General features: G+C 31.4%; 1 protein-coding gene across 1 annotated transcript; it reads right to left on the bottom strand.

The window, feature by feature from the left end:
- Nucleotides 1-2,791: 2,791 nt before the first annotated feature.
- On the bottom strand, nucleotides 2,792-3,133 carry LOC127256620 (miraculin-like). The gene has a single exon (XM_051282731.1). It carries the CDS (start codon nucleotides 3,131-3,133, stop codon nucleotides 2,792-2,794), a length of 342 nt encoding a protein of 113 aa, XP_051138688.1.
- Nucleotides 3,134-13,524: the final 10,391 nt, after the last annotated feature.

Raw genomic sequence — 13,524 nt, 5'->3', positions numbered from 1 at the left:
GCAATCTTGGAAGACAATATTGAATTGGAGTGAAGTGGATACTGAGTTATTACGAGGCATTGCAAATAAGACACTGATCTTCAAGAAATGGAGCCTTGATTAACTGGATTTGTGGATTCCGATTTTTCAGGGAATGACTAAAATAAGAGGAAAAACACATATTGGATATGTGTTCACTTATGGAGGGACAACAACATCTTAGACTTCAAAGCTACAAAAGGTAGTTGCTTTGTTGATGATGGAAGTTGAGTACATTGCGTAACAGAGGTTAGCATGAAGATGGTTTTGCTGCATAATTTCATTCTTGAGTTGAGAAATAATCCAAAAAATAATAGTTTTTACTGCCACAGTCAGTGCAATCTACTTAACAAATAATCCTACATTCCATGCAAGAACGAAACATATTGAGTTGGAGTTTCATTATATTTGTGAGCTATTGGATAGAAAGATTCTAAAATTGGAGAAGATTCAATGATTGAAAAATGCTAGGGATATGTTCACTAAGGTGGTTATCTTAGTTATACTGAGGTTATGTTCAACTTCAATTGACTTCGATTAGTGAAGAACGAGTTGTGGCGGCCTTATAGTGACTAGTTGAAGATGAAATACAAGATAGGTAGTACTTGGACTTCAGGTGGGAAATTGATGTGTTGTGAAACACAAGTTGGAGCTAAGGAAGTACTGTACATCCAGTCCTTTTTGTCACCATTTGCGTGCTAATGTTTGACTTACACTTTTATATATACATCATGCATTCTCTCTGTAGTATATACTTAAAAATTCTAAAAACCTAACTTAAACACCCCAAAACATTCTCTTTGTAGTATATACTTAAAAATTCTAGTTAAAAAACCTAACTTGAACACCCCAAAACATTCTCTCTGTAGTATATACTTAAAAATTCTAGTTAAAAAACCTAATTTGAACACCCCAAAACATTCTCTCTGTAGTATATACTTAAAAATTCTAATTAAGAAACCTAACTTGAACACCCCAAAACATAAATATCTTAATCGGACTGAGTTAACAAATCTTTATTTTCTAATAATAATTATTATTATTTTATATATTTCTAATGTACTGTCATAGTCCAAACTAAATTATAAATAAGAAAGAAATACAAATGACTGACAATATATTAATATAAACTAGAGCTGACATTATTATTCATTAAGTAGCTAGTTTTGAAAATATAAGAAGCTAAGAAAACATGTAAATTGTTAAATAATTATCCCTTAAAAATATTAATCATAACTCGAAGATGATATTATGTTGAATGATCATCTCAATTGAATATTCAGACTTAATAAATATATTCATCATTATATTACATATGAACCAACGCAAATTAAGAAATTAGAAAGCAATTCAAAAGATAATTTAATCTTCGATACATATATAAATTGTTAATTAAATGATCATCTCACATAAAAATTTAGTATGTTTTTATTATGGATGAAATTAATTTATTTTGTTATAAAATTTATCACCGCTCTCTTATATATATACACTACAAGAAAATATTATTTTTGTAACGAAATATTTTTGTCTCTAAATCTACTTTTCTCGTTACTAATGACATTAGAGACAAAATTATGAATAAAATTACATTAGCTACATGAACTTTAGGAACGAAATTCCGTTACAAATATACTATTATTTTTGTAGTGATATATATATGCATATAATTTTGTACAATATCTTTTTATTTTGAACAAATTTTGCATTAATTATTTATATTTATTGTATAAAAATTAATATATATATACATATTTAAATATCACATATTTATTTTATTGAAATTAACATTAAAATTTCTCTCAAAATATATGATATTTAAATACTTATAGTCATTTATTTTTTAATGTCTACAATTATTATTATTATTATTATTATTTGCCTTCATTTTGTACATTCTAACACAGTGTTAAAGAGTCCAAACTAGTTACAGCAGGGCACTATTATTTATTGAATAGTTTCCAAAATATAAGAAGGTAAATTGTTAAACGATTATCCCATTTAAAAAATTAATCTTAACCAGAAGATGCATAATAAAATATGATGTTAAATGATCGTCTCAATTAACCGGTTAAACGTAATAGGTATACGTATTGTGATATTACATATCAACCAACACAAATTAAAAAGTTTCAAAGCAATTACAAAAAAAATCCTTAATTTAATCTTCAATATATATATATATATATTGTTATTTAAATGACCATCTCACATAATCATTTAACATACATTCAGAGCCGGAATGTTCACTATCAAGTTCCAGCGCCATTTATTTTGTTATTGTCCACATGCAAGATTCGTATACGACATATATAAACATAAGCTAAATTTTTAAGTGAAATAGTGATTAATCGAAATGCAAGATTCATATATAACATATATAAACATAATCTAAATTTTTAAGTGAAATGATCATTAATCAAAATGTAAAATTCGTATATGGTATATATAAACATAAGCTAAAATTTTAAGTGAGATGATCATTAATCAAAATGCAAGATTTGTATATGGCATATATAAATATAAGCAAAGTTTTTAAATAAGATAGATCATTAATCAAAATGTAAGATTCGTATATGACATATATAAACATAAGCTAAGTTTATTCGTATATGGCATATATAAATATAAGCTAAGTTTATTCGTATATAACATATATAAATATAAGCTAAGTTTTTAAGCGAGATGATCATTAATCAAAATGCAGGATTCGTATATGGTATTTATAATCGTAAGCTAAGTTTTTAAGTGAGATGATTATTAATCAAAACTCCTACGGGCCTTCCCGAAATACTCTTGCAAAACTCACAAGATATTGGTGCTTGCCGTTCGACCGAACCATGCGTTTTGTTCTTCTAAACGGCGAATCAATTACGATCAGCTCATGAACCCTAGTAGTCGAGTTGCACACATCGTTTGGATGCCACACCAACCTGTGGTTTGTGTCACTAAAACCCCTCTCAATCTTGAACCAGTTCCCAACAGTGTCACAACTTGGATTACCTAGAGCACCTCCAATAGTTATTAATGGTAAACCTGTAGCCGGATCGGCATCGCCTACTTGCCACACTGTGGAGTTAGCGCACGATGAATTGTAGTTGGAGGTTTCAAACATAATGTTGAGTGATTGGGAGAAATGGATGTTGGATTCTCCCACGGTCCGGGGATGGAAGATGACCGGGATGCCTTCTGGGCCATGGATGAATTGCGACACGACAGTAGCGCATCCTTCATTCAAGTAGTCGGAGAGTGTAATCGGGTTGAAGTCGAACCAGGAAAATATGCTTCGCTCTTTAAAGATAAGGTATTTTTTTCCGAACTGTTGTCAATCATACGTACATAACAATATATATATATATATCAGAATCCATCAGAGACATCTTTATATCATACAAAGATCTTGAGCTATATATATGCATATAACTAAACTAAGTTTGTGTGTTTTTATAGATCCACGGACAGTGACAGCGCCAAACTTGTTATGTCGAGGGGGCTAAAGGTTTCGTTGAGGTAAAAAAATAATTAATTTTTATTATTTTGAGCTGACATTGAGAATAAAACTATATATTTTAATGTATGTAATCAATATAAAAATATTAATTTGTAAAGAATTGATTGAATTTAAACGCACAAACGATCTATATAACCAACAATATAATCGACATAACGATGGAGATGACGGCTTAGGAGAATCGAGACCCCGAAGCCCCTATGTGGCTCCGTCACTGCCCACACGGATAATATATGTCAAATACCATCATACCTAAATGCAAGCAAATGAATCATTAACCATGTATGTGGACAATTTTTTATGAAAGATGATACCATATGAATTTTTTGAGCAAAAAATGTGTTGTATTTCTAAAATGAATGTACACTACTAATATAAGTACAAGATAAGCTTAGGCCGGGGAAAGATACCAAATTCCCAAAATATGACACATACCATATCGAAAAAGATACCAAAACTTTGGTTAGGAATGATACTATACCGACCCTTTTGGTAACGGCATATATTTTGATATTTACAATATACGTTGAAATACAAAAAAAAAAAATTTAATATATCAAAATATGTTCACAAGTTTGATATTTTGGTATTCGATGTATCGATATATTGATACCAAACTTATTATTTTTAGTTTCAATAGTTCAGTATGAAACGGTATATATATACCAATACCGTATAAAAATTTCAGTGTATCAAATCATTGATACGATACCATATATATCAGTTATATCAATTTTTTTGTACGGTATCAATAGGGTAAATATCATACCGAAAGTTCTGTACCGTATACGAAATGCAGCATGATCGAAATTCAATATACCGTACCGAATCACCCTCCTAGATAAGTCGGATAAACACTACTTGGGACCAGCTAATAACAATACAAAATAATACAATTATAAATAAATACAGCTAACAATATATACATATATATATATATATATATCTTAGGTACCTTTAGTGGCTCCAATTCTTTGTCGAGAACTTCAGTATGTTCTTGAGCAGTGGCTGAGTAGGTGCAAAAGAAGAAAAAGAAGAAGAAAAAGAGGGACTTCATTACAACTTAATTAGGGATATGTATATATATGATTATCCATTCGCATCATGGGGGCCTTTTATAGATTGATGTGAGTTTGTAAAGACATCAAGGGTGTGCTTGTTCAAGGGATTTTGTTCAAAATTCATTATTCATTCAAAATTTTCCCTCAAAAAATATCATATCAAACACTTATTTTTCTTTTTTTATATTATTTTAAAAATCAATTTTACATTCAAAACATAGCATCAACGCTATTTATATCCTATCACAATTTAAAAATTTTTACTATTCAAATCTCAACTCAAAATCGAACCTCCAAACAAACACACACTAAATCAAACACCCGAAACCCTAAACCCGTAAGGGATGGCCTGATGGTGTAGGGGTTGGACTTGACTACAAAAAAATAGTATATTTGTAACGGAATTCTGTTACTAAAGTTCACGTAGCTAACGTAATTCCATCTCAAATTCCGTCTCTAATATCATTAGTAACGGAAAAAGTGGATTTAACAACGAAAAAATCTTGTTACAAAATTGATATTTTTTTTTTGTAGTATTTGTGACTGTGAGGTCATGAGTTCAAATTCCCGACGCATCAGGTCTCACATGATTCGTGACTTTTCCGTCAGCCTGATTTGTAAGGTATTACGTTCCAAAAAAAAAAAGGCATTAAAATTGAATTAAATTAAATAGGTGTGTTGTGCACGTTTGGGATTTTCTACTGTTCCCCTGCTCTAGGGAGGGAGGTTGGCGCGAAGCAATCCCTACAAGGACAAAGTCTGGCAGGCTAAAGCTAAGTTTATTTATTATATATATATATATATATGTATTTATTTATTTATTTATATTTTGTGATGTTTAACCTTCCTTCTCGGCAATGAGGCGATCGTAGCGGACGAAGATCTCACCATTAGGGTTTCTGGAGGCAAAGGTGACTTAGAGATTGGCGGTGACAGAATCGCCGGCGGTGAGATTGAGGTAAAAAAACGGCAACGATTTAGAGGCGGAAATATGGATTGGATCACTATCACAAAAATGACTCCAAAGATTGTGTCGGAAAAAAAGGAAAAACTTCGAGACAATCCTGTGTCACAGAATTTTTCTTTAAAATAAATTAGTATCTCAATCATGATCAGAGGCTTCACTTAGATAGTTTGTCTCGAAATCTAAAAAATTATTTCATGACAATGTATTATTGCATATTTTTTTTAAAAGTACAAAAAATTGTCATGAAATAAGTTACAAATATATTCCAAGAGTTAAACTTTCTCGAAATAAATTGCAAAAAAGTATTCCGTGAATATGGACTATTAGAAATTATCTAAGAATGGTCTCAAAATAAGTCAGAAAAAATACTCCAACAAGAGTATGAATTGTCTCGAAGTGTGTTACACATTATGTTTTGAAAATTGAATATCTCAAAACAAGTCACAAAAATATTCCGAAAGTATGGATTATCTCGAAATGAGTTATAAAAATAATCCGAAAATATGTTATCTCAAACCGAGTCACAGATATATTCCGATGGTAGAAATTGTCTCAAAATAAGCTATGAAAAATATTCTGATAGTTTGAATTGTCTCGAAAGAAGTCATAAAAAATACTCGACAGTATAAATTGTCTCGAACCAAGTCATGAAAAATACTCGAAAAGTATAAATTGTCTCGAACCAAGTCACACACTATGTTTTGATAATTGAATTAGTCTTAAAATAAGTTGCAAAAAAAATTCTAATAGTATGGATGGTCTCGAAAAGTCACAAAATATATTTCGAAGAAATAAATTGTTTTGAAATAAGTTACATAAAATATTCCGAGAATTTGAATTATCTCAAAATAAATCACCAAAAATAGAAATTGTCTCGTAACAGTAAGTTATCTCGAAATAAAGTCTTAGAAAATATTCTGAGAGTTTGAATTGTCTCGAAATAAGTCGCATGAAAAATACTCCAAGAGTATAAATTGTCTCGAACCAAATCACACACTATGTTTTGATAATTGAGTTTGCCTCAAAATAAGAGTATGAATTGTCTAAAAATCAGTCACGAAATATATTCCGAAAATATAAATTATTTCGAAATAAGTTACATAAAATATTCCGAAAATTTAAATTATATAAAAAAAACACCAAAAATATTATTTGTCTCAAAACGAGTCATTAAATATATTTTAAAAATAAAAATGATCTTGAAATAAAGTTTAGAAAATATTCTGATAGTTTGAATTATATCGAAACAAATTGCAAAAAATATTCAGAAGATATGATTTGTCTTGAAACGAATCACAAAAATAATCCGCATGCGGGTATACGATGTCTCAAAGTGAGTCACAAGAAGTATGTTGCGAGGGTAACTATTTTGAGAATTTGTATTTTCTCAAATAAATTATAGAAAACATGTCAAAAAGTATAAATTGTCTGAGTCACCAAAAAAATAGCATTTAGGGCGGAATATCCATATTTGAATTTGTTGTTAAAATTCATATTAATATTAATAAAATATTATTTTGACATGGAATAGAGCAACTTACTATTTATTTATATATATTATATTTATATATAATTTAAAACTAAAAATTAATTACAATCTATTTTATTAACCAAAATAATAATGCTTATAAAATTTATATTATTTATATATAAACTTAATTTAATAAATAAAATCGAATTAAAGAATGAATATCAAAATTTATATTATGTATATATCAAAGTTAAATTAAAATATAGTCAATTAGTTTTATTAACGATATATTATAAGAAATAATAAATATAATTAATTATTTTTTAATTGAATCTATACATCTATAATAAAAAATTAAATCAAAATATAATAAAAACACAAATAAATATGTATAAAAGTATATGGCTTTGTTCTTTTTATCTTTTTTTTTTCCACACATTTTTTTAAAAAAATTAATACACTACACATATTCATTATTTTTATATTCTTTACACATTTGTCTATACCTCACATAAAAAATATATATATATATATTTCCAATAATCTCACAGAATAAACACACTCAAAATATAATAATAAAAACTTGTAAGATTTTGGTTTTGTCTTTTGATTTTCAATAGTAAAATTTTGAATTGAAATAGTTGCTTGACGTGATATAAATATATATTGATGTGATGTTTTAAATGTAAAATTTAATTTTAGTGTAATATAATAAATAATATAAAAATGATTGAATTGATATTTTTTAAGAAAAAAAATTTGAATAGTAAAATCGAAAATCAAATCTCACAAATAAACACTAATTTTGAACCAAAAATTTCCACTAATTTATTTTAATTTTATAGTCACCCTCTAGTTCCTATCCACATTCATATTTACTTACCTACTTATTTCTTTTATCTGCAATAGCTATAGGTTTTTCTTTTATTATTATTATTATTATATGGCCGCAAATCTTCTAAGAATAAGATATGCGCTTCCAAATTGAATTTTATAATTTGTTTAGGTGGGTGCTATTATTATCAATATCTATTTAACTTGTTCAATTAGCTTGGTTAATTAGTTAGATATTTATATTTCTCTTATTTGGATATGAATGTGTACAATCTTACCCGTAATTTTTCTAATTACTACTCTAACGAATTGGAAATATACGTGAAAAAAATTACCGTGTGATTTTTCTGAACTTCAATGTGTTTCTTGATTAACTATAAATTTTTAAGTGTAACGTATGTTGAGCATGTGATCATAATGCCGAAAGACATCCGAATGGCTCGTCGAATCAGCTGAAAGACATGTTTTTTTTTTTTTTTGTGTGTTTTTTGTGTTTTTTCTTAAAACATGCAATTTGATAATAAGCTCAAATGTGTTTGTGTACTTTTAAGGTTTAGAGTACATGAATGTTTTTTATCCCCAAATATATTTCCCACGTCTGTGTTGTAGTATGTAAATCAAATTAAAAAATCCATTTGAAAGTGTAATGTGAGATAGGATCTTTCATATTATCAACTAGGTGTCTATACAAACTGATGAACTTTAAGAATTCTATCATAATATATATATTTTTATCATGCCCAATTTGTTATAAATATGATTGAAATCACACATATTTAGGGGCTTGGTGAAAACATATCAAAGTTGATCTTTGGATTCGACATGGTCAATAGAGATAAGTCTATCTTTGGTCTCGTAAAGAATGACATGATGGTAAGGGGTAAACTTATGACCGTGAGATCATGAGTTCAAACATCCGACACCTCCAATTCCACCAGCCATACATGGTACGTCTATTGTTAAAATATGTTTATTTTATTTAGAAGTGATGTTGGAGGATTTTTATATTGTTTGCTTGATTGATCATTATGTATGTTGATTAAGAAATTAATCTACAAAAATTTAATGTGTCTTATTTAATAGTCCTACTTAGTTAAGTTTCTTTATCTTCTTTGTACTATTAAATAATTACCTAATCTTTTTTTTTTATGTGATTTATCTCTTAATTGTTTGTTCGACATAAATAACTGTCCGTCTTTATTTCCAAATAACAACTCAAGTGATGCTCCAATTGATGCCAATAAAAATGACCCACATAAAAATTCCCATCCCGAGAATAATGTTGATGAACCCTTCAATGATGAGTGCACCTTCATTAGTTCATTAATGTTTGAATAAGAAAATGTTGAGAATGATTCAAAGAATCAAGAAGGTAACCACTAAAATAGGAAATAGTTAAGGAGTCAATAACAAAGTCAGAAGCTGCTAGCTTTATCCTTATTTATCTGTATCAAATTTAATCTATTTGTTGAAATGCCTATATAAGGTTGTTCTAAATTATCAATAAAACAGAGACGTTTGTTTAATATATTCTGAGTGTGTTCTTGTGATCTGTTACCACCAATATTTCTAGTATCAGAGCCAGGTTTTGCAAACTTAGGCTCCTCAATTAGCCTACTGAAAATGGCGTCAAGCACTATGAATGCTTCCCAACCACAAATCCCCATCTTCAAATGTGATGCATATGAGTTTTGGAGTATCAAAACGAAAACCTTGTTCAGGTCACAAGATCTGTGGGAATTTGTTGAAAATGGAATCTCTGCAACAAATAAAGATGATAAGTAAGCAGTCAAGAGAGATGCAAAAGCCTTATTTGTCATTCAACAAGCCGTCGATGAAACAATTTTCTCATGGATCGCAACTGCAACTTCAGCAAAGAACGCATCGGATATCCTCAAAATTGAATATCAAGGATCTGCAAAGGTATTTACAATAAAACTGCAATACCTCAAAAGAGATTTTGAAATAGCAATCATGAAACCTAATGAGGCGATACAAGACTATCTTGCTAGGATTTCGGCTATTGTCAGTCAAATGAGAGCATATGGTGAGAATGTGGAAAATATTACTATTGTGTCCAAGATCTTAAGGAGCTTACCCCCTAAGTTTGATCATATAGTTACAGCAATAGAGGAGTCTAAAGATTTATCCACTTACACAGTGGATGAACTCATGGGCTCTTTACAAACACATGAAGTCAGAATTAACAGAACTGCACAAAAAAAAGAAGAACATGCGTTCCAAATGCAGGGGGAGCAAGCATGTGTTGCATCAAACCGGGGCAGAGGTAGTGCTACATCTCGAGGAAGGGGACATGGACGGATGCGTATGATTCAATGCACTCATTGCAAACGTATGGGCATAAAACGAATGATTGTTGAAGTAAAGAACCATGCACCTACTACAACAAGTATGAACACTAAGAAAAAGATTATTGGAGTAAAGATACGCAAGTGCAATACACAGGAGAAGAAGACTACTTATTCATGGCTAAGATAGGCCATCAAACCTTCTCTAATGAAGTCTGGTTTCTTGACAATGCATGCTCAAACCGCTTGACATGTGATAAAGGAAAATTCAAAGAACTCGACGAGACACACAAATCACATGTCAAACTTGGGGATGATAAACAAGTTCAAATTGAAGGAAAAAGAACTATTGCTACCAAAGCTAATTAAGAATGTTAACTTCGCTCCAGGTTTAGCTCATAATTTGATAAGCGTAGGACAGTTGGTTGACTCTGGATATTCTGTGACATTTGAACAAAATGTCTGCATGGTCATGAAAAAAACTAATGAAGTGCTGTTGGAAGCCAACATGAGTGGAAATAAGATGTTTCCTATAACCTCTCTATATACAGGAGTGTATCGAATGATGAGCAACAATTTCAGTGAATTTGAACTATGGCATGAAAGGTATGGTCATCTCAATCTCAAGGGACAACAGTTACTTGCAAACACGGGAGTAAAAGGCTTACAAACTGTCAAGGAACTAACATATGTATGTCATGGATGTGCCTTAGGGAAGCAAGCAAGGAGATCTTTCCCTGTAGGACAATAAAAAAAAAAGCTGGAGAAAAACTAGCATTAATCCATGCTGATATTTGTGGTCCAATGAAGACAAAATCACATGCTGGTAGCAAGTATTTTCTACTTTTTATTGATGACCTATCAAGAATGTGTTGGGTATACTTTCTCACTTGCAAGTCTGAAGCCTTTGAATGCTTTAAGAAGTTCAAAGCATTAACAAAGAACCGGAGCATTAACAAAGAACCAGAGCAGCCAAAAGATTAAGGTTTTGAGGACTGACAGAGGAGAGGAGAATTTTGTTCAATGGAATTCAACAAATTCTGTGAAGCATATGGAATTAAAAGGGACCTCACAGCTCCTTATACTCCATAGCAAAATGGCATAGCAGAGCGCAAAAATAGAACCATAATGGAAATGGCTCGTTCTATGATTACTGTGAAAAACCTGGCAAATGACTTCTGGGTTGAAGCTGCCGCTACTGCTGTTTACTTAATCAACATATCTCCTACGAAAGCAGTATGGAACAAGACACCTTTCGAAGCCTGGTATGAGTCTAAATCATCAGTTAATCATCTTCGCATTTTTGGCTCTTTATGTTATGCTATGGTGACCACTATTCGTCACAAACTTGAGCTGAAACAAAGAAATATATCTTTGTTGGTTACAGCTGAAATTCGAAGGCATACAGACTGTTTGATCCAAAAAATAAAATAGATAGTAATTAGTCGAGATGTTCAATTTGATGAGAACTTGTCATTTGAAGGAGATGGTGCAGCACAAACTTCCATGCAGAAAATGATTCCCTCTGAGGAGCAGGAAAAAGATCATGACCTAAGCAAAAACCCTCCAGCATAAGGTAGCAGCAGCACCACACCAACATCCCAAAAAGAAGGTCAAATGGTTGAAAAGACTCCTCAACAGCAGCTACGCAGAAGTGCTCGTGGTTTAATTCCTAAATGTAGGTTTTAGATTAAAGGTGGTGATGATGATAAAAGTGGTGATGAGGCATCCGATCAATGTGATAAGGTTGATAATGTTGAGACCTGTACATTCGCACTGGTTACCGAAGAACCAAAATGCATTGAATCTGCAATGCAAAGTGATGTATGGAAACAAGCAATGAATGAAGAATTGCTAGCCATAGAGAAACATGGTACATGGGAATTATCGAATCTACCAGAAGAAAAGAAAACCATCAGTCTGAAATGGATATTCAAGATTAAATACCATTCACATGGAAGTATCAAGCGGCATAAAGCAAGTTTAGTGGCGCGTGGTTATGTGCAGGAATACGAAGTCGACTCCAGTGGCCCGTATTGAAACTGTAAGGCTAATTATTGTTGTTGCGGCTATATGTATGTGGATAATTTTCCAATTTGATGTCAAATCCGCATTCCTAAATGGGGACTTGCAAGAAAATTTTACGTGCAACAACCAGAAGGGTTCGTGATTCTTGAACATGAAGACAAAGTGTACAAGTTGAGAAAAGCTTTATACGGCTTAAAAAAAAGCTCCACGAGCTTGTTATAGTCAAATTGATGGATTCTTTCAAAAAAATGGATTTAAAAGAAGCCCAAATGAACCAACTCTATATATCAAGCAGGAAGGTATGTTTGATGTGGTACTGGTTAGCCTATATGTTGATGACATTATCTATACCGGTTCATCTATGCAGCTTATTAATGACTTCAAGAATGATATGATGCATATGTTTGAGATGACAGACTTGGGGAGGCTCAGTTACTTTCTTGGTTTAGAAATTACTCAAACCAATAATGACATATTTCTTTCCCAACAAAAATATGCCAATGATCTTTTGCAGTAATTTGGTATGAAGAGGTGTAATGTTGTAGAGACTCCAATGAATGTAAATAAGAAACTGACACCCATCGATGGAATTGGATTGGCGGAAGCAAGAACATTCAAGAGCTTAGCGGGAAAAGATTCATGCATAAACCTACAAAACAACATCTTAGTGCGGCGAAAAGAGTTCTCCGATATGTCGCTGGAACAAGAAATCTAGGAGTATGGTATGTGGCGAAGGAAGGAAAAATGGAGCTAACAGGTTACACAGACAGTGATTGGGTGGGAGCTCAAGATGATAGAAAAAGTACGACAGGCAATTGTTTCACTCTTGGTTCATGTCCAATTTCATAGACGTCTAAGAAACAACCCACAATGGCACTATCATCTACCGAAGCAGAGTATGTAGCGATCACAGCAGCGGGGTGTCAAGCAGTGTGGCTGAGAAAATTACTCAGCGATTTATATCATGAACAAAAAGAAGCTACAGTCATATATTTGTGACAGTGTATCTGCTTTAGCCATAGCTAAGAACCCAGTCATGCATCGAAGGACAAAACACATAGAGATTAAGCATCACTACATTTGAGAGCTAATTGCAAATGGAAAAATAGTGGTAGCTTCCTGCAAATCTGATGATCAGTTAGTTGATCTATTCACAAAAGCACTTCCAAAAGCAAAGCTTGAAGATCTTAAAGCGCGCTTATACGTTACCTCATTTGAATCAAGGGGGAGTGTTGAGAATTATTGAAAGAGTCAAGTAGGTAACTACTAAAATAAGAAATAATTTAGGAGTCAATAACAAAGTCAAAAGTTGCTAGCTTTATCCC

The sequence above is a fragment of the Andrographis paniculata genome, unplaced genomic scaffold (genome assembly GCF_009805555.1).
Source record: "Andrographis paniculata isolate CXL003 unplaced genomic scaffold, ASM980555v1 Contig56END, whole genome shotgun sequence".
Lineage (NCBI taxonomy): Eukaryota > Viridiplantae > Streptophyta > Magnoliopsida > Lamiales > Acanthaceae > Andrographis > Andrographis paniculata.
Note: the sequence above shows the minus strand (reverse complement) of the source record. Positions and strands in the feature narration are given on the sequence as shown.

Bases quoted from the DNA above. Each gene is read 5' to 3' on its own strand.
- LOC127256620 (XM_051282731.1), bottom strand. From the start codon at position 3,133: ATGTTTGAAACCTCCAACTACAATTCATCGTGCGCTAACTCCACAGTG.